The sequence below is a fragment of the Hyperolius riggenbachi genome, chromosome 1 (assembly GCF_040937935.1).
Source record: "Hyperolius riggenbachi isolate aHypRig1 chromosome 1, aHypRig1.pri, whole genome shotgun sequence".
In the NCBI taxonomy this organism is placed as follows: Eukaryota; Metazoa; Chordata; class Amphibia; order Anura; family Hyperoliidae; genus Hyperolius; species Hyperolius riggenbachi.
Genome location: NC_090646.1, coordinates 78,950,828 through 78,978,376, shown reverse-complemented (window position 1 = coordinate 78,978,376; position 27,549 = coordinate 78,950,828). Strand labels below are relative to the sequence as shown.

General features: G+C 43.5%; 1 protein-coding gene across 10 annotated transcripts in view; it reads left to right on the top strand.

The window, feature by feature from the left end:
* CTBP1 (C-terminal binding protein 1) overlaps positions 1-12,791 on the top strand; it is a 664,453-nt gene extending 651,662 nt beyond the window's left edge. For all 10 annotated transcript variants that reach the window (XM_068275626.1, XM_068275617.1, XM_068275601.1 and 7 more), the window contains 3 exons: positions 797-924; positions 8,656-8,773; positions 11,619-12,791. In XM_068275626.1, the coding sequence (XP_068131727.1) occupies positions 797-924; positions 8,656-8,773; positions 11,619-11,802 (430 nt within the window). In that variant the 3' untranslated portion in view covers positions 11,803-12,791. The remainder of the gene's footprint in view (positions 1-796; positions 925-8,655; positions 8,774-11,618) is intronic.
* Positions 12,792-27,549: the final 14,758 nt, after the last annotated feature.

The following is a 27,549-nucleotide window of genomic DNA, read 5'->3' as shown; positions in this document are numbered from 1 at the left end:
TTTTTTTTTTTTTTCTCTCCCTACAATGTATTTATTTATTAAAGGGAAGGTTCAGGGACAATAAAAAAAAAAAATTGTAAAATCCATATCCACTTACTTGGGGCTTCCTCTAACCCGTGGCAGGCAGGAGGTGCCCTCGGTGCCGCTCCGCAGGCTCCCGGTGGCCGACCCGACCTGGCCAGGCCGGCAGCCAGGTCGGGCCTCTTCTGCGCTCCATTATGCGTTTCACGCCGGCGCGCTGACGTCATCGGACGTCCTCTGGGCTGTACTGCGCAGGCCCAGGTATCCACTGGTGTATTGCTTTGCCAATCCCTGGCAATCGCTGCAGAAGCCCTCCTAGTGTGTCCCAGCCCTTAACTGGGACAAGATCAGGCATCCTTTGTCAATTCGCTCGCTATCATTTGCAGAAGTGCCAGATCTTCATATTGTTTGTTTTCAAATGGGTATCAGTGCTGCAGTTTTGCTGCAGTTTGGTCACGCATCATACGTTTAGGGCCTGTACACACTGCTGCGCTTGAGCTGCGTTTTTTAAAATCGCAAAGCCTTCATGAAAATGGAAAAATCACATCGCACTAGTGTGTACAGATCTTAAAGATTTTCATGATTTTTCAAAAGACTTTGCGATTAAAAAAACACATGCGATTTTAAAAGCGCAGCAGTATTCGATATAGAAAATAGTGTAGTCTTCTCCATCTTCCATGGATGTATTCTGTCCAACACATTTTTTCCTTCTTTGTACAGCTGAAATGGGATGTACTGAAGTTCTTAATTTTAACTCTAGGGTTGTTTTTTTCAGCTTTGCGCAGGGTGCCCTGAAAGATGCACCGAACCTCATCTGCACGCCACACGCGGCCTGGTACAGCGAGCAGGCCTCCATAGAGATGAGGGAGGAGGCAGCAAGGGAGATCCGCAGAGCCATTACAAGTAAGCACAGCTGACACCTCCTGGTAATATTATTGGCAGTACCATCATGGACGACAATAGTAATCATCATAATAGTATTCACATTCACCTTAAAGGGAAGCTTAACTGCACTTAGCCCAAGTGACCAAACCGTGTACAGATAAGTGGGGAGGTTGGCTGACTTCTTTGTATAGATCCTTTTCAGGAATTGATTTTGTAAAGAATAAAAGAAATACTGAGAATCCCCCATGAGGAGATGGACTAGTTCCCAAAACATTTTTTACTACCTACTGTGATAGCAACATAGAGTAAAATGCACTATAAATCACTTTTTTCCTGAGTGATATACATTTTATGTGCAAGTGTGTTACATTTTTTTTGCGATAGTGATCATTTATCTATATATATGTTACGGCCAGAACCCGAAGTTTGGCCACTTCTAGTTCTGGCCGGCCACTTCGGGTTCTGGCCGGCCAATTTGCGAAGTGGCCGCTGCGCTGCGGCCAATGTTAGACATGGATTGTTTACTCTGATATTAATGTATCTTCTGGCCGCAGCGCAGCGGCCAAACGTATTAATTTGTTGCAATTAAGCCGGCGGCAATGTAACAATTCAAGCCGCCGGCTTTTTATCTGCCTCTCTCTCTCTCTCCTCTTATGGCCAGCCGGTGGGGGACACGCGAGTCCCCCAGAGTCGTTCGTCGCAGCAGGGGCAGCAGAGCGGGGAGGCTGCAGACATTGCTTCTGCCAGCACCCGCTCTGCAAGAACGGCAGGCTTCCCTGCCGCAACGAACGACTCCGGGGGGATACTCGTGTCCCCGCCCGGCTGCCCATAGGAGAGCGAGAGAGGCGGGGGGAGGAGAGAGAGGCGGGGGGGGGGGGAGAAGGAGAGAGAGGCAGATAAAAAGCCGGCGGCTTGAATTGTTACATTGCCGCCGGCTTAATTGCAACAAATTAATACGTTTGGCCGCTGCGCTGCGGCCAGAAGATACATTAATATCAGAGTAAACAATCCATTTCTAACATTGGCCGCAGCGCAGCGGCCACTTCGCAAATTGGCCGGCCAGAACCCGAAGTGGCCGGCCAGAACTAGAAGTGGCCAAACTTCGGGTTCTGGCCGTAACATATATATAAAATTGTGTGTGTGCGTTGCGTGCGTGTGTCGCGATCACGCGAAAACTGCTTGACCGATTTGAACGAAACTTGGTATACAGATCCCTTACTACCTGGGATGATATGTTCTGGGGGTCTCGCTTCCTCTCTGCACACGTGGGCGGAGCTACAAACCACAAATCAGATTTCACCCATTCAAGTCAATGGAAAAAATGTAAAAGGCTGCCATTCTCACAGTAATCAAGCCAGAGTCCCCACACTTGGCACAGGTGGTCACTTGGTGATCGATGTTACAAATCCAGGAAAAGTGGGCGGAGCATAAAACAACCAATCAAATTTCAGCCGTTCATTTTAAATGGGAAAATGTAAACTGCAGCCATTCTTAGTTAATCGCACGGTTCTCAAACTTCCCACAATTGGTCACTGGGTGAAAGCGATTAAGATTCAAGAAAATGGGTGGAGCCTACAACAGCCAATCAAAATGCACCTATTGATTTTCAAGGGGAATATTTAAACTGCTGCTATTTTTACACTTTTAATGGCAGCGGCTTCAAACTTGCTACAGTCAGTCATTGGGTGACTGGGGTCCAAATTCACTAAAGGGGCGGGGCCACAAACAGCCAATCAGATTTCCTTGGTGGATAAACTGCTTCCATTCACACATTTTTGATGCCAGGAACCTGAAAGCTCTCAAACTTGGTCATTGAGTGACTGTGTGTCAAGGTTACAAAAAGTGGGCGGAGCAAAAAACAACTTTTACTGGGAAAATATAAACTGCAGCCATTCTTACACCGTTAATGGCAGGGTTCTTAAACTTTGCACAGTTGGTCATTGGGTGACTGAGATTAAGATTTTGGAAGGTGGGTGGAGCCTACAACAGCCAATAAAAATTCACCTTTTGATTTTCAAAGGGAATATTTAAGCTGCTACCATTCTCTTATACTGTTAAAAGCAGATGCCTCAAACCTGGTACAGTTGGTCACTGGGTGACTAGGATCCAAATTCAGAAAGGGGGCGGAGCCACAAACAGCCAGATTTGTTTATTTTTCAGTGGGAATATACAAAGTATTGATACCAAGGACCAAAAAGCTGATAAACTTGATAATTGAGTGACTGTATGTCAAGGTTAGAAAAAGTGGGCGGTGCCACTAACAAAATTTTTAACATGGCAGGGTTCCCAAACTTTACACAATTGGCCACTGGGTGACTAGGATGAATATTCAGAAATCTGGGTGGAGCCTACAACAGCCAATCAAAATGTACCTATTGATTTTCAAGGGGAATATTCACATTGCTACCATTCTTACACTGTTAATGGCAGAGGCCTCAAACCTGATACAGTCAGTCATTGGGTGACTGGGGTCCAAATTCACTAAAGGGGTGGAGCCACAAACAGCCAATCAGAATTGTTAGATTGATTTTAGTCATTCTGTTATTGTCAGAGTTCTTAAACGTGACAGTTGGCCACTGGGTGACTGGGACAAATATTCAGGAATGTGGGTGGAGCCTACAGCAGCCAATCAAAATTCACGTTTTGATTTTCAAGGGGAATATTTACATTGCCACCATTCATGCACTCTTAATGGCAGAGGCCTAAAATCTGCTACAGTCAGTCACTGGGAGACTGGGGTTTAAATTCTGAAGGGAGCGGGCCAAAAACAGCCAATCAGATTTGTTTAATTTCAATGGTAAAATGCAACTTATTGATGCCAAGGACCCCAAAGCTCATAAACTTGGTCATTGAGTGACTGTATGTCAAGATTAGAAATAGTGGGCGGAGTCAAAAACTACTAACTTTTTACATGGGAAAATGTAAACTGCAGCTTTTCTTACACTCTTACACTGCAGGGTTCTCCAACTTCACACAGTTGGTCACTGGGTGACTAAGATTAATATTCGGAAAAGTAGGTGGAGCCTACAAGAGCCAATCAAAATTCCCCTATTGATTTTCAAGGGGAATATTGAAACTGCAGCCATTCTTACACTGTTAATAGCAGAGGCCTCAAACCTACTACAGTCGGTCGTTAAGTGTCTGGGGTTCAAATTCAGTGAAGGGGTGGAGCCAAAAAATACCTAGATTTCTTTGTTGGATAAACAGCTTCCATTAGCACAATTTTGATGCCAGGAACCCAAAAGCTCACAAACTTGGTCATTGAGTGACTGTGTGTCCAGGTTACAAAAAGTGGATGGAGTCAAAAACAGATTTTTCTGGGAAATTGTAAACTGCAGCCCTTCTTCACTGTTAATGGCAGGGTTCTCAAACTTTGCACAGCTGGTTACTGGGTGACTGAGATTAATATTCAGAGTTGGTGGAGCCTAAAAATGCCAATCAAAAATCAAATGTCACTTTTCAAGGAGAATATTAAAATTGCTGCCATTCTTGCACTGTTGGTGGCAAAAGCCTCAAACCTGGTACAGTTGGTAATTGGGTCACTGGGGTTCAAATTCAGAAAAGGGGACAGTGCCACAAACAGTTAATCAGATTTGTTTCATTTCATGTGAAAATACAAATTGATGCCAAGGACCCCAAAGCTCACAAACTTGGTCATTGAGTAGTGACTTTGTGTCCAGGTTACAAATAGGAGGCAGAGCCAAAAACAAATATCACTGGGAAAGTGTAAACTGCAACCCTTCTTACACTGTTCATGGCAGGGTTCCCAAACTTTGCCCAGATGGTCACTGAGTGACTGAGATTAATATTCAGGGAAGTGGGTGGAGCCTATAATAGCCAATCAAAATGCACCTGTTGATTTTCAAGTGGAATATTTAAATTGCTGCTATTTTTACACTGTTAATAGCAGATGCCTCAAACCTACTACAGTTGGTCATTGGGTGACTGGGATTCAAATGCTGGAGAGGGGGTGAAGCCACAAACAGCCAATCTGATTTGTTTAGTTTCTATGGAAATATACAAATTATTGATGCCAAGGACCCCAAAGCTCACAAACTTGGTCATTGAGTGTTTGTGCGTTAGGGATAGAAAGTGGGCGGAGCCAACACCAGTCAAATACATACACAGGCAATGCCGGGTCATCAGTTGGTGGAGACAAATACAAATTTCACTGGGAAAATGTAAACTGCAGCCATTCTTACACTGTTAATGTCAGGGTTTTTAAACTTTGCACAGTTGGTCACTGAGTGACTAGGATTGATATTCAGAAAAGTGGGTGGAGCCTAAAAAGTGAATCAAACTTCACCTATTGCTTTTCAAGGGGAATATTTAATTGCTACCATTCTTGCACTGTTAATGGCACAAGCCTCAAACCTGGTACAGTTGGTTATTGGGTGACTGGGGTGCAAATTCAGAAAAGGGTGTGGGGCCACAAACAGCCAATCAGATTTTTTATTTCAATGCAAATTATTGATACCAAAGACCGCAAAGCTCACAAACTTGGTCAGTGAGTAATTGTGTGTTAGGATTAAAAAAAGTATGCAGAGCCAACACCAGCCAAATAAATACCCGGGCAACACCGGGCAATCAGCTAGTTAAAGAATAAAAATGGCTAATGATAATATCAAGTGTTGTCCTCCTCTTTCGCTGTACTTTGCACCATATTTTATACAGGCTGTAAAGGGGCCCATTTACTGTGCGGACAGTCCACATTTTTAATTCCTGAAAATTGCCAGCATGGTACTTGTAAGAATGCAGTAATGGACCAATTTTAGGCCTCTTGCACACTACATGCCATTCCGATTTTTTTTTTTTTTATTTTTTTTTTTTTAATATACGATCTGATTCCAATTAAAAAAAAAAAAAAAAACTATCTTTTTTTCATTGGAATCAAAAATCGGATCATATTAAAAATTGGAATCACATGTAGTGTGCAAGAGGCCTGAAGGATAATTTTGCGTACAGAATTTGCGTTATCTTGCATTAACTCTGAACTATTTAGGTCTCATTTTGTTAAGGGGCCCATACAACGAACTTCCCGCCTATATACAGCAGATTCCATCACTGTGAGCAAACGCTGACCGATTTCCGTCCGAAATCCATCGTTCCCGTCGATTCATCCGCGCGGAAGATTTCGCTCGATCGCCGGCGGGTCGGGAGTGCGTTGATAGCGGCGTTCGAATGTCCGACTGACGCTAGCGGCAATACATTACCTGCTCCTGCCGGCGCGTATCCCCGCTGTCACCACTGCTCCTTCTCCGCTGGGCTCCGGCAGGCTTCACTTTTTCCTGTCCCGACAGTAGAGCGCCCTCTATTGTTTAAGCTTCCCGGGACAGGAAGTACAGTGAAGCTGGAGCCCAGAGCGGAGAAGACAGCGGAGACCGGGGGACTCGCGCCGGCCGGATCAGGTAATGTATGCAGGGGGGGGCAGCGTCAGCTTCACAGATGGTGGATCGATTTCTTGCTGAAATCTATTCACAATCTGTTTGCAGTAAAGGCAGCCATACGATCCCTCTCTGATCAGATTCGATCAGAGAGGGATATATCTGTTGGTCGATATGATGGCAAATCGACCAGTGTATGGCCACCTAGACACACAGCGCGAGACACTGCAGAGCGCTTTGCTGACTGTCAGAACTGTGCCTTTAGAAGAAAAAAAACTCTCTAACTTGCATTCAGATTGCTACAAAATTGGCGCCATCATGATTTTTTGAGCAATCGCTACGATTTTGTTGCAATTTTTACCATGATTTGTATAGAAGTCAAATGGGAGCGTTTTCTCCCATTGCTCCCCTGCTCTGCAGTGTCTCGAGCCTTACATGGTCATGCTGCAATGATGAATGCTTCCTCTTCCAAGTAACATCTCAACTCCCTGCTAGAGATGGTTAATGACATGCAAATAGTTGATGCAAGATCATAAAAAATTGGCATGCAAATTTATGCTGCTTGAATTTGGACCAATCAATACCTACAATGGCTTCATTTGATCCATTTCCAAGTTAGTTAGATTTGTGAAAAAATGTGCACAATTTTCAGTCAACTCACAATTATTTGCATCTCATTACCATTCCTACTAGGGATTGATAAAGGCCCTGTTCACACTCAGACCCGCAAATCGCCAAATGTGCCACAATCACCGCAGTGTGAGTTATCCCATAGGATTACTTGTGCTGCAGAGCATTGCTGATCACCGGCAATCAGTGACATGCGGGCTGAAAGCACCAGAGTGTTACTCAGAGATCTTTTGACGGTGCCGTGTGACTGGTGAATGGCCACTGGAATGTGCATAACTGTGTTCGTGCAATTCTGCAAATTCTATATGCAAATTTGTCGCTTAAAAATCGAACAATCCTATCCCACCTTGACTTAATTTGGTTGGTCCATTTTCAAGCTGCATACATTTTTATAAAAGAAACATTGCAGAATTTTGCTTCACCTTAGACCAGGAGTGTCGAACTCAAATACAAAGTGGGCCAAAATTGTACACTGTAACCTAGTCGCGGGCCAACCTCAATGTCTACTGGCCACCTTTCTCTCTTATAAAGTTCCCAAGTGTCTAATGGCCCCTCTCCACTATACAGTTCCCTGGTGTCTAGTGGTCCTCCTTCCCCTATACTTTTCCCTGGTGTTTAGAGGCTCCCACCCTCCCCTATACAGTTCTCTGGTGTTTAGTTCTTTCCCCCATATGGCTTCCCTGGTGTTCTAGTGCTTCACCTCCAATATAGTTTCCCTGGTGGTCTAGAGTGGGCCAAACATAATATAAAGTGGGGAAACCACTTGGGGGCCAAATGTAATGGCTCAGAGTGCTAGATATGGCCTGCGGGCCGGAGTTTGACATGTATGCCTTAAGGGGCCCATACACCTATTTTCCGGCTGGCGAGAGTCCCCCCTCTGTCCCCGCGGCTTCTTCTCCGCGCTGGGTTCCGGACCGGCTGCAGCTCTATTGCACTTCCTGTCCCGGCAGGAAAATTGAAACAGTAGAGCGCCCTCTACTGTTTAAGCTTCCCCAGACAGGCAGTTCAATGAAGCTGCAGCCGTTCCGGAACCCAGCGTGGAGAAGAAGCCGCGGGGACAGAGGGGGACTCGCGCCGGCCGGAGCAGGTAATGTATGCAGGGGGAAGCAGCGGCAGCACCACCACCACCACTGATTGTGAACGGTTTCATGCTGAAATCGATTCACAATCTGTTTGCAGTGAAGGCAGCCATACGATCCCTCTCTGATCAGATTCAATCTATCTATTGGTTGAATCTGATGGCAAATCAACCAGTGTATGGCCACCTTGTGACTGATTTGCATATTACTGACCATCCCTACCAGGGATTAAAAAAAAACAACCTGTGAATTTCTCCTCGCTTTTCCGCCTGTCCACAACTTTGTCTCTAGCATCTTTGGACAGTGTATTGTCCCCCCCCCCCCCCCCCCCCCATAGTTGTTTGCTTTGAAGCCAATTAGCTTGGTTTGCAATTCAGAATGATGAATCCCAGCAGATATGTATTTTTTCAGTGGGGATATTTTCCGTTATCCACCTCTTTCTTCTGAACTACTGTTATGTTATATCTTTCACTTGGCTGTTACACGTTGCAATGAGTTTTGTGTGTCTTTCTGCCTTCAAAGTAACTAATGTAATTAATTAATGTACTAATTCACTAATGTAAATATTTAGACGTGGATGGCTCATTCCTGTACCAACTTGCAGGCCTTAAAATCTGCTGCTTAGTGCTTAATATATAATGGCATTCTCTTAACAGGTCGCATCCCCGACAGCCTGAAGAACTGTGTCAATAAAGATCACTTAACTGCAGCCACACATTGGGCCAGTATGGAGCCAGCGGTGGTTCATCCAGAGCTGAACGGCGCCGCCTACAGGTAATAACGGACATTACACATCTAGGCAAATCATTTGCTGACTGTTTTACCTGGGCAGTGATGCATCTCTGTTTTATGTGCACTATTACACCATTTGTCTGTGGTCTATTGGTGATGGGGTGCATGCATTAACTTTTCTGTAATTCATAGACTGTTATGTGCAGGAAACCTATGTGTCTTTTGCCGGTTTCCCATTCTCTTCACCCCTTCTCTTGCCAATTTCCCATTCACTTTTGTTGCTTTCCCATTCTCTTAACCTCTTCTCTTTTGCCAGTTTCCCATTCTCTTCACCATCTCTTTTGCCAGTTTCCCATTCTCTTCACCATCTCTCTTTTGCCAGTTACCCATTCTCTTCACCATCTCTCTTTTGCCAGTTTCCCATTCTCTTCACCATCTCTCTTTTGCTAGTTTCCCATTCTCTTCACCATCTCTCTTTTGCCAGTTTCCCATTCTCTTCACCATCTCTCTTTTGCCAGTTTCCCATTCTCTTCACCATTTCTCTTTTGCCAGTTTCCCATTCTCTTCACCATTTCTCTTTTGCCAGTTTCCCATTCTCTTCACCATCTCTCTTTTGCCAGTTTCCCATTCTCTTCACCATCTCTCTTTTGCCAGTTTCCCATTCTCTTCACCATCTCTCTTTTGCCAGTTTCCCATTCTCTTCACCATCTCTCTTTTGCCAGTTTCCCATTCTCTTCACCATCTCTCTTTTGCCAGTTTCCCATTCTCTTCACTATTTCTCTTTTGCCAGTTTCCCATTCTCTTCACTATTTCTCTTTTGCCAGTTTGCTTTCTCGTGATCACCTTTCTGTTGGATGTAGAATGTACAACAGTACAACAGAGCTTTTTGCTCCTCTGCTATTCGTCCTTCATGCAAAATGATTCCTGTAGAGCTCCACCAGCCTCCATCCTCTCTCTGTATCTAATTATACATATATTCATGATGGCTTTAATATTTAATAATGACACATACTGGAAGTGGCATGGAGAGCAGTTTTTTATAGGCCTGTAATATTGATCTACAGCCGTCTTGTCCCAGAGGTGAAGATTACTGGTCTCTTGGAGAAATATGAGATTAGGGGAGAGTTCATATATTGATTTATCATGTGGATTATCATTATCATTCTGATCTGTCATCATTCCCCATTGCGGCATTTAGATAAAGATCTCAGAATAAGAGAGGAGGTTTGCTTTGACAGACAACTTTCCATTTTGCACATGTATAATATTAGCACGTGAAGAAACTGATGGAGTGGAGTGTTTTGTACACGCAGATAGGCACCCAGTATAACAAGTTAGAGGTCTTTACTGAAGAAAAACATGCAGAGATAAAACCTACACAACCATCAGGTAATTCAACTTGCTTAGAGCAGAGGAATACAGATTGAATACAGGAAATCACAATTGCATAAAGATCACATTTTACACAACGTGACGTCTTGTGATTCTTTTACTTTACTGCTGTTTAAGGTAATCATGCTGTTAAATCTCTAACAGAAACTTCTTTGGGAGAGATTTATCAATAGATTACTAATAATTTTGACTTGCATGCAAATGTATTGCAAGTGCTATGTAGCTTGGAATCTATCCAATCACAGCTGGTAGGAAGTGCAATTTATTGGTTCAGTTCTAAGCTGCAAGCAATCTGAATGCAATCAGAACTATTTGCACCTTATTGACCATCTCTGCATAGGACTTTACAGCAGGAGGAGGTGGCAATGCTTCTCAAGGCAGGCTGCATCTGATTGACAATCAAATATAAAGATAGGCAGGATACACAACTTGCATTCAAAACAGATGCAACAAAATGGAGGATGTTTGCTTCCAAAAACAGTTTGCGCACGGAGTGTGCCATACTAGACTCCTCCACCGCGGTAAGGTATCCTCATGGAAGAGACCCCCAACCTGTAACAAAAAAAACTTGTGCGAACCTGGGAACAGCATAGGACTCATCACATTCAGGTGGTAAAAGATAGAAAACCTGACAGCTGGAGTATAAAGTTGTCAGTATAATTTATCAGCATTGCAAATCTAATTAGCCCTATGCAATGCAAAGCTCGACTTCCCCTAAAGGGGTGGAGCCAACACTTCCCCTAAAGCACTTAATATTGCTGGCCAAACAAGAATTGTTGCCATAACATTGCAACCCGATTGATCTTTTGCTAGTTCTTGAGCTGAAAGCAAACAAAAGTATCACTCAGGATTTCTAAAAAAAAAAAAGGGAGGGGGGGGGGGATTGATCAAGTGCATGGCGGTAACTGCGTTCATATCACTACGGCCAACGGACCCCCAGCTGATGTCCTCCAAGTGTAGAAGTGTCCTTCCGTGCAGTGTTAAAGGCCCACCTAAATGCAAGGGTAACTCATGGCCACCTCCAGTGTTTTTGGTCACTGTGAGTGCCTGTTCCATGGGTAACGTCACTTGTGGTGATGCCAAAAACCATTTGGGATTTCACTCATTGACATGTCAAATTTACATAGTATATCTGGGTGCTAGTCTACCTTAGGGGACCCAGCAGGAAATGTAATGGGGCATAGTTTTCTAATCACAGCACCCTCTTACAGCACAAGGTATTGTGATTGGCCAAATAGTGTGGGCGTAGTTTACTACAACCTATCTGAAACCTAGCAGTTCGAGAGGGTGCTGCCCACCCAATCATGTTAAGATTTCCCCTATGAGGTTACCACTATGGGTTCACTAATCTAGACTAGCCCCCTCATCTGTTCGCTATTATGTGAAAAAAAAGGCCGTAATGTTGGCAATTGTTTGCTTCCTCTCATGACTTGTCTTACACTGGATGATGGTATCTTCATTTCATAGGCTGATCCATGTTTGTTTCCCCCTGTAGGTACCCTCCAGGCGTTGTCAGCGTTGCTCCAACCGGCCTCTCAACAGCAGTAGAAGGAATCGTCCCCAACGCCATGCCTTTATCCCACGGTCATCCAGCAGTGGTCCACCCGCCACACACCCCTTCACCCGGCCAAACCGTCAAACCAGAAGCTGACAGAGACCATCCGAGCGACCAATTGTAGCCAATAACCTGAATAAAAATAAATCAGATGACCATTCCTTGCATTGGAGATCGGGCAGAGATGAAAAGTCTACAACGTAAAGATCAGTGTCGCCTGGATTCCATATTGAGGCAAAAATGATGAACTTTACCTGCAGATCATAATTGTTTTTAGAAATATTGGTCCAAATATACAACATAAACTAGGAGGCAGAGAGAGCATTTGGGAACTTTTTTTTTTATTTTAATTTTTCCTCCCCTTCATATTAAAAAAAAAAATATTGTAGTTTGTCCCTGTTCAGTGGACTGACCTCACTGTTCTGTGTCCTGTTTGGGTCCTTTGTTAAGCAAGAGAAGTTAGTAGTTAATTATCTCATGAATGTACTTGTCTGTGTACAGTTTTTAGAACATTAAAAAGGGTCTGTTTGCATAACTATCAACTGGGGGGTGAGGAAAAAAAACATAAGGGAGGCATTCAGCAAACCACTTTTGAAACAGAGGGAAAAAGTTTTCTTTTTGTATGTTGTAACATGCCCAGTAAACAAGGCAGTTGGCGAATTTCTCAGGACAATAAATTCCCATTTTATTTTCTTTAAAACCACAGTGCATTTTTTCTACCTGCTTGTCTTATGTATATTTTTTTTTTTTTTTTTTTTTTGCAACCATATTTTTGGCATGGATTCCCTTTAATTTCAAATAATTACAACATTACAAAAAATTTTTATTTTTTTTTTCGGTTTAAAAATAAAAAAATAAAATCAAGAGTTCGTATAAGTCAGCATAGTGCTTGTCAACAGTTTTAAGAACAATTAAAAAAAAGTATATATTATTGGTGGTATGCGGGAAATCTAAACTACTGAAAGGTAGTACATTTCATTGCCTACATTGATTCCTTCCTGGTAATGTGGTAGGCTAGCAATATATTTTTTTTTCTTTTTTGGTTTAAATCATGTTTGTGAGTGTAACCATTTGTATGAATTATTTTAAAGGAATAAAAACCCCAAATACTTAGCGAGTTGTGTTTCTAGTCATTTTTATCCCTTAAATGCATTGATTGAAATATGGCAAGCTGAAAAATCTGCAGCATGCAAGTCTCCAACATGAATTTTCTTTATTAAAAGAACTGGACAGTTGCAGTACAGGAGCTACAGGACAGGTTGACGAGAGACGAACGAGAAGTTCAGTGCTTAAAGTGAACCTCCGGACTAAAAATCTACTCAGCAGAACTGAAAAGGCTCGGTGTTTAACAGTTTCGCAGCATCAGAACTTTGCTTCTCTTATACAAGCCTCATTTTTAGCTGCACATAAGAAAACTGCCCGGACATTTTTCCCCTGATGCTGTGCAAAGCATGATGGGATTTCTGATGATGTTCTCGTTCTGTTTTGGTGCAATTGTTTGTTTTTTTTTTTTTACATTTTGAATTTGACATTTGAAGCCTAGTGTGTGCAGCTGGGAGGGGTTATCAGGACACAGGACAGTTGGAAGTGTCTCCTGCTCCTTGTCACCTCCTTTCAACCAAAAAGATGGCTGCCCCCATGACAAAGATGGCAGCCCCCATGAATCACAAACATTTACCTGTTCTTTTAAAACAGTGTGGGTAAGAGATTATATTACCTATCTATTCTAATTAACATAACTAATGTAACTTGATGACAGTATGTTTGTTTAGGCTGAAGTTCCCCTTTAAAGGAAACCAGAGCTGAGGAAGAAAAAAAAGTTGTATACATACCTGGGGCTGCATCCAGCCCCATGCGCTTAGATCGCTTCCACGCCGCCCTCAGTCATCTGTCTTCTGTACCGGGTCCTGTTACTTCCTCCAGTCGCGGCCAGTCTGTGAAAGAGAAGTGCGCCCTCTAGGTATCTCTCCGGCGGTTGCTGGAGAGATACATAAATAGCGTTCTTTACTTGCGCAGACTGGCCGCGACTGGATGAAGTAACAGGACCTGGTACAAAAGACAGAGATGACTGAGGACGGCGGCGTGGGAGCGATCTAAGCGAATGGGGCTGGAGGCAGCCCCAGGTATGTATACAACTTTTTTTTTTTTTTTTTTTTGTCTCCACTAAAGTATAAGCAGAGTTTTAGGGGCCCAAAAAAGTAGCCCAAAAGTGGGGATCTAACACCCAGCATTTCAAGTTTGCTTTAAAAGATTGCTTACAGCTTGGTAACTATGTCAGTTTTTTTTTTTTTTTTTTTTTTTAGCAGAAATTCACTGAATGGATTAACCACTTCGCATCCAGACCTTGTTTTGTACTTATTGACCAGAGCAGTTTTGACAGTTTGGCTATGTCCCTATTTAATCAGAAATAACTTTATCCCTACTTATGAAACAGAAATGAAATATATATTGTTTTTTTCAAGACAAACTAGGCTTTCATTGTATGCCATTTTTTCCCTCAAACTATTTTGTTTTCTATGAATTTTAATGGGAAAACAAAGAAAAAAATAGAAAAAACATGTATTTTTCAGTTTTACCAATTCCAGTTTAAAAATAAAAAGTGCTACTGTAGATAAAAAACACAAATTTTGTTTGGCTATTCTTACTGCTTATCACAAAACTTAGATTATGTTCCGGTCACAATTTATGGTGAAGATATTTGATTCTGAAAAAATGCTACAGAGTGTATTTTTCACTATGAAATGAAAAAATACAAGTATTTTTAATAGTAAAAATCAATCTCATTAGCTCAGGAAACTTATATTCCCGTTCACCAATTAGTGCTGCATCAGATAGTGCCAGAAATGTGCACAGGAGCGAGCCCAATCCTGCACAGCACTGCTTCTGCTACAAGATGTATATCTACTGACCTGTGGCTTAGCTGAAGTCCCAGAGGACGTATATCTACTGACCTGTGGACGAAGTGGTTAAAGGAATACTTAAAGAGACTCTGTAACAACAAAAACCTCCCCTGGGGGGTACTCACCTCGGGTGGGGGAAGCCTCCGGATCCTAATGAGGCTTCCCACGCCGTCCTCTGTCCCACGGGGGTCTCGCTGCAGCCCTCCGAACAGCCGGCGACTTTCGGCACGGAAATAGACGGAAATACCCGATCTCCGTCGGGTCCGCTCTACTGCGCAGGCGCCGGAAACTTGCGCCTGCGCAGTAGAGCATACCCGACGGCGATCGGGTATTTCCGCCTACTTCGGCGCCGACAGCCATCAGAGCGCCTGCGCAGGAGCCAGGAAGGTAAATATTGCATCACGGCTGTACGGAGGGCTACAGCGAGACCCCGAGGGACGCAGGACGGCGTGGGAAGCCTCATTAGGATCCTGAGGCTTCCCCCACCCGAGGTGAGTACCCCCCAGGGGCCGTTTTGTCGTTACAGTTCCTCTTTAAGTAAAAAAAAAAAATTTTACTCACCTGGGGCATCCCTCGGCCCCTTGAAGCTGTATGGTGCCCTCGCAGCCTCGCTCCGATCCTCCTGTCCCCGCCGGCGGCTACTTCCGGGTTCGGCGACAGGCTGGGAATGTGAGTGATTCTCCGCGTTCCCAGCCGCTATATCACCCTCTATGCTGCTATAGCGTATAACATACATATTTTTTTTTACTTAAGTATTCCTTTAAACGTGACATTTTAGTGTTGCATTTAGCTAGAAATCCTCCTCCGTGCTGAGGTTATTAGATACAAATGTATCTATTTACAATGTAAATGAACAAACACCTCTCTGAGAGAGCAGAGGGCTTCCCAGACAGGTTTTTCAGAGGTCTATTTGAATTCCAAACAAAGATACATTTGTAACTAAACCTCAGCAGGGATGCAGATTTCTAGCTAGATCCAAACTAAAACCCATTCAGTGAATTTCTGCTTAAAAAAAAACTGGCATAAAAGTTTCTAAGCTGTAAACAATCTTTTCAAGCAAAGTTGTAATGCTGGGTGCTAGACCGCTTTAACTCCCCCAGTGCCCCACTATATGCCAAGGGTAAGTATCGGGGCCCCGAGCGTTCGTTCCGCCATATGCGGGAGGCATAATTGGGTGGAATTTTTAGGTGCAGTACACGACCCCCCCCCCCCCCCCCGACTCTCTCACCATAGCAGACGATCGTTCAACCATTTAGCGTACTTCACACTAGGAGATGCTGTATGGGAGAGTGATGCAGATGAAGCCTTTTATCAGCCCACAGCACAAACAGAGCCGCTTGAGGTATGCTAAAGCACATTTGCACAAGCCAGCTTCATTTTGGAATAAGGTGCTGTGGACTGATGAAACTGAAATTGAGTTATTTGGGCATAACAAGGGGCATTATGCATGGAGGAAAAAGAACACCGCATTCCAAGAAAAACACCTGCTACCTACAGTAAAATATGGTGGGGGTTCCATCATGCTGTGTGGCCAGTGCAGGGACTGGGAATCTTGTCAAAGTTGAGGGACGCATGGATTCCACTTAGTATCAGCAGATTCTGGAGACTAATATCCAGGAATTGGTGACAAAGCTGAAGCTGCACCGGGGCCGGATCATTCAAGACGATGACCCTAAACACTGCTCATAGTCCACGAAGGCATGCAGAGGAACAAGTACAACGTTCTGGAATGGCCATCTCAGTCCCCAGACCTGAATATACACTCACCTAAAGGATTATTAGGAACACCTGTTCCATTTCTCATTAATGCAATTATCTAATCAACCAATCACATGGCAGTTACTTCGATGCATTTAGGGGTGTGGTCCTGGTCAAGACAATCTCCTGAACTTGAAACTGGATTTCAGAATGGGAAAGGTGATTTAAGCAATTTTGAGCGTGGCATGGTTGTTGGTGCCAGAGGGGCCAGCCTAAGTATTTTAAAATAAGAAGAGCAACGTTGACTGAAATAACCACTCGTTACAACCAAGGTATGCAGCAAAGCATTTGTGAAGCCACAACATGCACAACCTTGAGGCGGTTGGGCTACAACCGGGTACCACTCATCTCCACTACAAATAGGAAAAAGAGGCTACAATTTGCATGAGCTCACCAAAATTGAACAGTTAAAGACTGGAAAAATGTTGCCTGATGAGTCTCGATAGTCAGAACTTGGCATAAACAGAATGAGAACATGGATCCATCATGCCTTGTTACCACTGTGCAGGCTGGTGGCGGTGTAATGGTGTGGAGGATGTTTTCTTGACACAATTTAGGCCCCTTAGTGCCAATTGAGCATCATTTAAATGCCACGGGCTACCTGAGCATTGTTTCTGACCATGTCCATCCCTTCATGATTATCATGTACCCATCCTCTGATGGCTACTTCCAGCAGGATAATGCACCATGTCCCAAAGCTCCAATCATTTCAAATTGGTTTCTTGAACATGACAATGAGTTCACTGTACTAAAATGGCCCCCACAGTCACCAGATCTCAACCCAATCAAGCATCTTTGGGATGTGATGTAACGGGAGCTTCGTGCCCTGGATGTGCATCCCACAAATCTCCATCAACTGCAAGATGCTATCCTATCAATATGGGCCAACATTTCTAAAGAATGCTTTCAGCACCTTGTTGAATCAATGCCACGTAGAATTAAGGCAGTTCTGAAAGCGAGAGGGGGGTCAAACACTGTATTAGTATGGTGTTCCTAATAATCCTTTTAGGTGAGTAATTGAAAATATGTGGTGTGAGTTAGAGAGGTGTCCATGCCATCAAACCTGAATGAACTAGAGATGTTTTGTAAAGAGGAATGGTCCAGAATACCTTCAATCAGAATCCAGACTCTCATTGGAACCTACATTTGCGGCCCTCGATACAATATTTTGTGGCCCTCGCCGGCAAAAGCTTACTATTAGTTCGCTTCAGTGCTCCCAAGTAATCCGCCGCATCCCCGCCACTAAACGAGGGCTGCAGAGCCCCCAAATCGCCCGAGGGGCAATCCGCCGGCATTTCCTGGAAGGGGCAGAGCTTTCAACTTCAGCTCTGCCCCTCCTGACGTCAATCGCGGCGCATCGCCGCCTCTGCCCGCCCCTCTGCTGATTGATTGATTCCCTTATGCGGACCAGCCTCATCCTGACTTTGCCTCCTGCGGCCCCCAGGTAAATTGAGTTTGAGACCCCTGGTTTAGAGGCTGTAATTTCTGCAAAAGGAACTACTAAATATTGATTACATTTCTTTTTTGTGGAGCCCAAATTTATGCACCTGCCTAATTTTGTTTAAACAATTATTGCACACTTTCTGTAAAGCCAATAAACTTCATTTCACTTCTCAAATATCACTGTGTGTATTTCCTATATGATATATTTAACTGACATTTTTTATCATAACAACCAACTATTTATACAGGAAAACCATGATGATTAACCAGGTTGCCCAAACTTTCGCATCCCACTGTACCTACAAAACAGTACATTCACGTATTATCACATTTCAGTAAGCCTGTCGGCTCATATAGCAGCAGTCTTGTTGAAAAGGGGATATTGGCTACTGATTAGGAACAAGTTCAAATCTGGGTCAAATTAGAAGATCCGTTTATCCTCAGGTCTCTGTACTGTGACTATCTGATTTTGAAGTGAGGCACTTTTATGTTGGGTGAGAGTTTGCTGTGGATTTTTTCACCACACAAGCAATCCTTGGTAGAGCTGGTCAATGAGATCTAAATGAAACTGGGTCGATGCAGAATTATGCAAATGTATGCGAATTGGAAAATTCAACTCTACCTTGGTGGGATTTGATTAGTTCCTTTTCAAGCTGCATAAATTTGCATAAATCATTTGCATAATCCTTTACTAACTCTGAATTATATCAATCTCATTGATCAGCTCAAATCCTTGGTAGTAATTTCACTGCTTCCAGCACCACTATCGGAACAGCACAGAGGTCGGACTTAGGGTGTACATGAAATAAGCTTTATTGTTAAATGCATTGGGACACCTGCCTTTACACACACTTTCACTGATGTTGGATAAGGCCTAGCTTACAGTCTGCGCTTCAATGCATACTAAAGGGGTTTTATCAGGATTGATGTCAAACTCACTCATCCTCGTCCTTATGGACATTATCTTCTACAATGCAACGAGGTTAAAGGGGAACTTCAGCCTAAACAAACATACTGTCATCAAGTTACATTAGTTATGTTGATTAGAATAGATTGGTAATATAATCTCTTACCCACCCCGTTTTAAAAGAACAGGCAAATGTTTGTGATTCATGGGGACTTGCCATCTTGGTCATGGGGGCAGCCATATTTTTGGTTGAAAGGAGGTGACAAGGAGCAGGAGACACAGTTCCAACTGTCCTGTGTCCTGATTATCCCTCCCAGCTGCACACGCTAGGCTTCAAATGTCAAATTCAAAATGTAAAAAAAAAAAAATTGCACCAAAACAGCAGAACGAGAGCAACATCAGAAATCCCATCATGCTTTGCACAGCATCAGGGGAAAAAAGCCTGGGCAGTTTTCTTCTGTGCAGCTAAAAAATGAAGCTTGTATAAGAGAAACAAAGTTCTGATGCTGTGAAACTGTTAAAGAAACACAAAGCCCTTTCAGTGCTGCTGAGTTGATTTTTAGTCCGGAGGTTCACTTTAACAGACAAACCTCACACGGTGGGTGGGGCTTCAACACAGTATAGGCCCAGAGCCAGTTCTCTAATGAAGCAAGGTGAAACATTTGCATCAGTCACAGAGATTACAGGGTTGACACGTTTGTACTGTGTGATTACACTTACAGCATGCAATCAGAGTAGGAGAAGTGAGAGAGGAGAGCGAGCAAGGTGAAGAGGTAGTCATTGGGGAAAAGCAGCTTGTTGTGCTGTGTGAAGAGGCTGTAGGTTGGTCTCTCTGGCAGCTCCGTTACCGACACTCCCACTAAATGTTGGGCCTCGACTTCCTGATCTGTGATGCTCCTCGTCATCGCGGCAGCCGGCACGACAGTACTGTGCATGTGCGATTCATAGCGCAATACTGTCACGCCGGCTGCAGCGATGACGCGTAGTGGACGGTGTGATGACACTGAGTATCACCGATCAGGACATCAAGGCCTGACACTCAGCGGGAGTGTCGCCGGTAACGGAGCAGCCAGAGGGACAGAGAACGGAGCCAGGAGTACGCCGGGGGACTTCGCTGCCTACGGTGGGCTGGAGGGAGCACCAGGGGAGTACCAATTTAATTTTAATTTAATTTTACTGAAGAAAAACATGCAGAGATAAAACCTACACAACCATCAGGTAATTCAACTTGCTTAGAGCAGAGGAATACAGATTGAATACAGGAAATCACAATTGCATAAAGATCACATTTTACACAACGTGACGTCTTGTGATTCTTTTACTTTACTGCTGTTTAAGGTAATCATGCTGTTAAATCTCTAACAGAAACTTCTTTGGGAGAGATTTATCAATAGATTACTAATAATTTTGACTTGCATGCAAATGTATTGCAAGTGCTATGTAGCTTGGAATCTATCCAATCACAGCTGGTAGGAAGTGCAATTTATTGGTTCAGTTCTAAGCTGCAAGCAATCTGAATGCAATCAGAACTATTTGCACCTTATTGACCATCTCTGCATAGGACTTTACAGCAGGAGGAGGTGGCAATGCTTCTCAAGGCAGGCTGCATCTGATTGACAATCAAATATAAAGATAGGCAGGATACACAACTTGCATTCAAAACAGATGCAACAAAATGGAGGATGTTTGCTTCCAAAAACAGTTTGCGCACGGAGTGTGCCATACTAGACTCCTCCACCGCGGTAAGGTATCCTCATGGAAGAGACCCCCAACCTCTAACAAAAAAAACTTGTGCGAACCTGGGAACAGCATAGGACTCATCACATTCAGGTGGTAAAAGATAGAAAACCTGACAGCTGGAGTATAAAGTTGTCAGTATAATTTATCAGCATTGCAAATCTAATTAGCCCTATGCAATGCAAAGCTCGACTTCCCCTAAAGGGGTGGAGCCAACACTTCCCCTAAAGCACTTAATATTGCTGGCCAAACAAGAATTGTTGCCATAACATTGCAACCCGATTGATCTTTTGCTAGTTCTTGAGCTGAAAGCAAACAAAAGTATCACTCAGGATTTCTAAAAAAAAAAAAGGGAGGGGGGGGGGGATTGATCAAGTGCATGGCGGTAACTGCGTTCATATCACTACGGCCAACGGACCCCCAGCTGATGTCCTCCAAGTGTAGAAGTGTCCTTCCGTGCAGTGTTAAAGGCCCACCTAAATGCAAGGGTAACTCATGGCCACCTCCAGTGTTTTTGGTCACTGTGAGTGCCTGTTCCATGGGTAACGTCACTTGTGGTGATGCCAAAAACCATTTGGGATTTCACTCATTGACATGTCAAATTTACATAGTATATCTGGGTGCTAGTCTACCTTAGGGGACCCAGCAGGAAATGTAATGGGGCATAGTTTTCTAATCACAGCACCCTCTTACAGCACAAGGTATTGTGATTGGCCAAATAGTGTGGGCGTAGTTTACTACAACCTATCTGAAACCTAGCAGTTCGAGAGGGTGCTGCCCACCCAATCATGTTAAGATTTCCCCTATGAGGTTACCACTATGGGTTCACTAATCTAGACTAGCCCCCTCATCTGTTCGCTATTATGTGAAAAAAAAGGCCGTAATGTTGGCAATTGTTTGCTTCCTCTCATGACTTGTCTTACACTGGATGATGGTATCTTCATTTCATAGGCTGATCCATGTTTGTTTCCCCCTGTAGGTACCCTCCAGGCGTTGTCAGCGTTGCTCCAACCGGCCTCTCAACAGCAGTAGAAGGAATCGTCCCCAACGCCATGCCTTTATCCCACGGTCATCCAGCAGTGGTCCACCCGCCACACACCCCTTCACCCGGCCAAACCGTCAAACCAGAAGCTGACAGAGACCATCCGAGCGACCAATTGTAGCCAATAACCTGAATAAAAATAAATCAGATGACCATTCCTTGCATTGGAGATCGGGCAGAGATGAAAAGTCTACAACGTAAAGATCAGTGTCGCCTGGATTCCATATTGAGGCAAAAATGATGAACTTTACCTGCAGATCATAATTGTTTTTAGAAATATTGGTCCAAATATACAACATAAACTAGGAGGCAGAGAGAGCATTTGGGAACTTTTTTTTTTATTTTAATTTTTCCTCCCCTTCATATTAAAAAAAAAAATATTGTAGTTTGTCCCTGTTCAGTGGACTGACCTCACTGTTCTGTGTCCTGTTTGGGTCCTTTGTTAAGCAAGAGAAGTTAGTAGTTAATTATCTCATGAATGTACTTGTCTGTGTACAGTTTTTAGAACATTAAAAAGGGTCTGTTTGCATAACTATCAACTGGGGGGTGAGGAAAAAAAACATAAGGGAGGCATTCAGCAAACCACTTTTGAAACAGAGGGAAAAAGTTTTCTTTTTGTATGTTGTAACATGCCCAGTAAACAAGGCAGTTGGCGAATTTCTCAGGACAATAAATTCCCATTTTATTTTCTTTAAAACCACAGTGCATTTTTTCTACCTGCTTGTCTTATGTATATTTTTTTTTTTTTTTTTTTTGCAACCATATTTTTGGCATGGATTCCCTTTAATTTCAAATAATTACAACATTACAAAAAATTTTTTTTTTTTTTTTTCGGTTTAAAAATAAAAAAATAAAATCAAGAGTTCGTATAAGTCAGCATAGTGCTTGTCAACAGTTTTAAGAACAATTAAAAAAAAGTATATATTATTGGTGGTATGCGGGAAATCTAAACTACTGAAAGGTAGTACATTTCATTGCCTACATTGATTCCTTCCTGGTAATGTGGTAGGCTAGCAATATATTTTTTTTTCTTTTTTGGTTTAAATCATGTTTGTGAGTGTAACCATTTGTATGAATTATTTTAAAGGAATAAAAACCCCAAATACTTAGCGAGTTGTGTTTCTAGTCATTTTTATCCCTTAAATGCATTGATTGAAATATGGCAAGCTGAAAAATCTGCAGCATGCAAGTCTCCAACATGAATTTTCTTTATTAAAAGAACTGGACAGTTGCAGTACAGGAGCTACAGGACAGGTTGACGAGAGACGAACGAGAAGTTCAGTGCTTAAAGTGAACCTCCGGACTAAAAATCTACTCAGCAGAACTGAAAAGGCTCGGTGTTTAACAGTTTCGCAGCATCAGAACTTTGCTTCTCTTATACAAGCCTCATTTTTAGCTGCACATAAGAAAACTGCCCGGACATTTTTCCCCTGATGCTGTGCAAAGCATGATGGGATTTCTGATGATGTTCTCGTTCTGTTTTGGTGCAATTGTTTGTTTTTTTTTTTTTACATTTTGAATTTGACATTTGAAGCCTAGTGTGTGCAGCTGGGAGGGGTTATCAGGACACAGGACAGTTGGAAGTGTCTCCTGCTCCTTGTCACCTCCTTTCAACCAAAAAGATGGCTGCCCCCATGACAAAGATGGCAGCCCCCATGAATCACAAACATTTACCTGTTCTTTTAAAACAGTGTGGGTAAGAGATTATATTACCTATCTATTCTAATTAACATAACTAATGTAACTTGATGACAGTATGTTTGTTTAGGCTGAAGTTCCCCTTTAAAGGAAACCAGAGCTGAGGAAGAAAAAAAAGTTGTATACATACCTGGGGCTGCATCCAGCCCCATGCGCTTAGATCGCTTCCACGCCGCCCTCAGTCATCTGTCTTCTGTACCGGGTCCTGTTACTTCCTCCAGTCGCGGCCAGTCTGTGAAAGAGAAGTGCGCCCTCTAGGTATCTCTCCGGCGGTTGCTGGAGAGATACATAAATAGCGTTCTTTACTTGCGCAGACTGGCCGCGACTGGATGAAGTAACAGGACCTGGTACAAAAGACAGAGATGACTGAGGACGGCGGCGTGGGAGCGATCTAAGCGAATGGGGCTGGAGGCAGCCCCAGGTATGTATACAACTTTTTTTTTTTTTTTTTTGTCTCCACTAAAGTATAAGCAGAGTTTTAGGGGCCCAAAAAAGTAGCCCAAAAGTGGGGATCTTGTCTTATACTTCAGTCTGTAACCTTAAAGTGGTCTAACACCCAGCATTTCAAGTTTGCTTTAAAAGATTGCTTACAGCTTGGTAACTATGTCAGTTTTTTTTTTTTTTTTTTTTTTTAGCAGAAATTCACTGAATGGATTAACCACTTCGCATCCAGACCTTGTTTTGTACTTATTGACCAGAGCAGTTTTGACAGTTTGGCTATGTCCCTATTTAATCAGAAATAACTTTATCCCTACTTATGAAACAGAAATGAAATATATATTGTTTTTTTCAAGACAAACTAGGCTTTCATTGTATGCCATTTTTTCCCTCAAACTATTTTGTTTTCTATGAATTTTAATGGGAAAACAAAGAAAAAAATAGAAAAAACATGTATTTTTCAGTTTTACCAATTCCAGTTTAAAAATAAAAAGTGCTACTGTAGATAAAAAACACAAATTTTGTTTGGCTATTCTTACTGCTTATCACAAAACTTAGATTATGTTCCGGTCACAATTTATGGTGAAGATATTTGATTCTGAAAAAATGCTACAGAGTGTATTTTTCACTATGAAATGAAAAAATACAAGTATTTTTAATAGTAAAAATCAATCTCATTAGCTCAGGAAACTTATATTCCCGTTCACCAATTAGTGCTGCATCAGATAGTGCCAGAAATGTGCACAGGAGCGAGCCCAATCCTGCACAGCACTGCTTCTGCTACAAGATGTATATCTACTGACCTGTGGCTTAGATGAAGTCCCAGAGGACGTATATCTACTGACCTGTGGACGAAGTGGTTAAAGGAATACTTAAAGAGACTCTGTAACAACAAAAACCTCCCCTGGGGGGTACTCACCTCGGGTGGGGGAAGCCTCCGGATCCTAATGAGGCTTCCCACGCTGTCCTCTGTCCCACGGGGGTCTCGCTGCAGCCCTCCGAACAGCCGGCGACTTTCGGCACGGAAATAGACGGAAATACCCGATCTCCGTCGGGTCCGCTCTACTGCGCAGGCGCCGGAAACTTGCGCCTGCGCAGTAGAGCATACCCGACGGCGATCGGGTATTTCCGCCTACTTCGGCGCCGACAGCCATCAGAGCGCCTGCGCAGGAGCCAGGAAGGTAAATATTGCATCACGGCTGTACGGAGGGCTACAGCGAGACCCCGAGGGACGCAGGACGGCGTGGGAAGCCTCATTAGGATCCTGAGGCTTCCCCCACCCGAGGTGAGTACCCACCCCCCAGGGGCCGTTTTGTCGTTACAGTTCCTCTTTAAGTAAAAAAAAAAAATTTTACTCACCTGGGGCATCCCTCGGCCCCTTGAAGCTGTATGGTGCCCTCGCAGCCTCGCTCCGATCCTCCTGTCCCCGCCGGCGGCTACTTCCGGGTTCGGCGACAGGCTGGGAATGTGAGTGATTCTCCGCGTTCCCAGCCGCTATATCACCCTCTATGCTGCTATAGCGTATAACATACATATTTTTTTTTACTTAAGTATTCCTTTAAACGTGACATTTTAGTGTTGCATTTAGCTAGAAATCCTCCTCCGTGCTGAGGTTATTAGATACAAATGTATCTATTTACAATGTAAATGAACAAACACCTCTCTGAGAGAGCAGAGGGCTTCCCAGACAGGTTTTTCAGAGGTCTATTTGAATTCCAAACAAAGATACATTTGTAACTAAACCTCAGCAGGGATGCAGATTTCTAGCTAGATCCAAACTAAAACCCATTCAGTGAATTTCTGCTTAAAAAAAACTGGCATAAAAGTTTCTAAGCTGTAAACAATCTTTTCAAGCAAAGTTGTAATGCTGGGTGCTAGACCGCTTTAACTCCCCCAGTGCCCCACTATATGCCAAGGGTAAGTATCGGGGCCCCGAGCGTTCGTTCCGCCATATGCGGGAGGCATAATTGGGTGGAATTTTTAGGTGCAGTACACGACCCCCCCCCCCGACTCTCTCACCATAGCAGACGATCGTTCAACCATTTAGCGTACTTCACACTAGGAGATGCTGTATGGGAGAGTGATGCAGATGAAGCCTTTTATCAGCCCACAGCACAAACAGAGCCGCTTGAGGTATGCTAAAGCACATTTGCACAAGCCAGCTTCATTTTGGAATAAGGTGCTGTGGACTGATGAAACTGAAATTGAGTTATTTGGGCATAACAAGGGGCATTATGCATGGAGGAAAAAGAACACCGCATTCCAAGAAAAACACCTGCTACCTACAGTAAAATATGGTGGGGGTTCCATCATGCTGTGTGGCCAGTGCAGGGACTGGGAATCTTGTCAAAGTTGAGGGACGCATGGATTCCACTTAGTATCAGCAGATTCTGGAGACTAATATCCAGGAATTGGTGACAAAGCTGAAGCTGCACCGGGGCCGGATCATTCAAGACGATGACCCTAAACACTGCTCATAGTCCACGAAGGCATGCAGAGGAACAAGTACAACGTTCTGGAATGGCCATCTCAGTCCCCAGACCTGAATATACACTCACCTAAAGGATTATTAGGAACACCTGTTCCATTTCTCATTAATGCAATTATCTAATCAACCAATCACATGGCAGTTACTTCGATGCATTTAGGGGTGTGGTCCTGGTCAAGACAATCTCCTGAACTTGAAACTGGATTTCAGAATGGGAAAGGTGATTTAAGCAATTTTGAGCGTGGCATGGTTGTTGGTGCCAGAGGGGCCAGCCTAAGTATTTTAAAATAAGAAGAGCAACGTTGACTGAAATAACCACTCGTTACAACCAAGGTATGCAGCAAAGCATTTGTGAAGCCACAACATGCACAACCTTGAGGCGGTTGGGCTACAACCGGGTACCACTCATCTCCACTACAAATAGGAAAAAGAGGCTACAATTTGCATGAGCTCACCAAAATTGAACAGTTAAAGACTGGAAAAATGTTGCCTGATGAGTCTCGATAGTCAGAACTTGGCATAAACAGAATGAGAACATGGATCCATCATGCCTTGTTACCACTGTGCAGGCTGGTGGCGGTGTAATGGTGTGGAGGATGTTTTCTTGACACAATTTAGGCCCCTTAGTGCCAATTGAGCATCATTTAAATGCCACGGGCTACCTGAGCATTGTTTCTGACCATGTCCATCCCTTCATGATTATCATGTACCCATCCTCTGATGGCTACTTCCAGCAGGATAATGCACCATGTCCCAAAGCTCCAATCATTTCAAATTGGTTTCTTGAACATGACAATGAGTTCACTGTACTAAAATGGCCCCCACAGTCACCAGATCTCAACCCAATCAAGCATCTTTGGGATGTGATGTAACGGGAGCTTCGTGCCCTGGATGTGCATCCCACAAATCTCCATCAACTGCAAGATGCTATCCTATCAATATGGGCCAACATTTCTAAAGAATGCTTTCAGCACCTTGTTGAATCAATGCCACGTAGAATTAAGGCAGTTCTGAAGGCGAGAGGGGGTCAAACACTGTATTAGTATGGTGTTCCTAATAATCCTTTTAGGTGAGTAATTGAAAATATGTGGTGTGAGTTAGAGAGGTGTCCATGCCATCAAACCTGAATGAACTAGAGATGTTTTGTAAAGAGGAATGGTCCAGAATACCTTCAATCAGAATCCAGACTCTCATTGGAACCTACATTTGCGGCCCTCGATACAATATTTTGTGGCCCTCGCCGGCAAAAGCTTACTATTAGTTCGCTTCAGTGCTCCCAAGTAATCCGCCGCATCCCCGCCACTAAACGAGGGCTGCAGAGCCCCCAAATCGCCCGAGGGGCAATCCGCCGGCATTTCCTGGAAGGGGCAGAGCTTTCAACTTCAGCTCTGCCCCTCCTGACGTCAATCGCGGCGCATCGCCGCCTCTGCCCGCCCCTCTGCTGATTGATTGATTCCCTT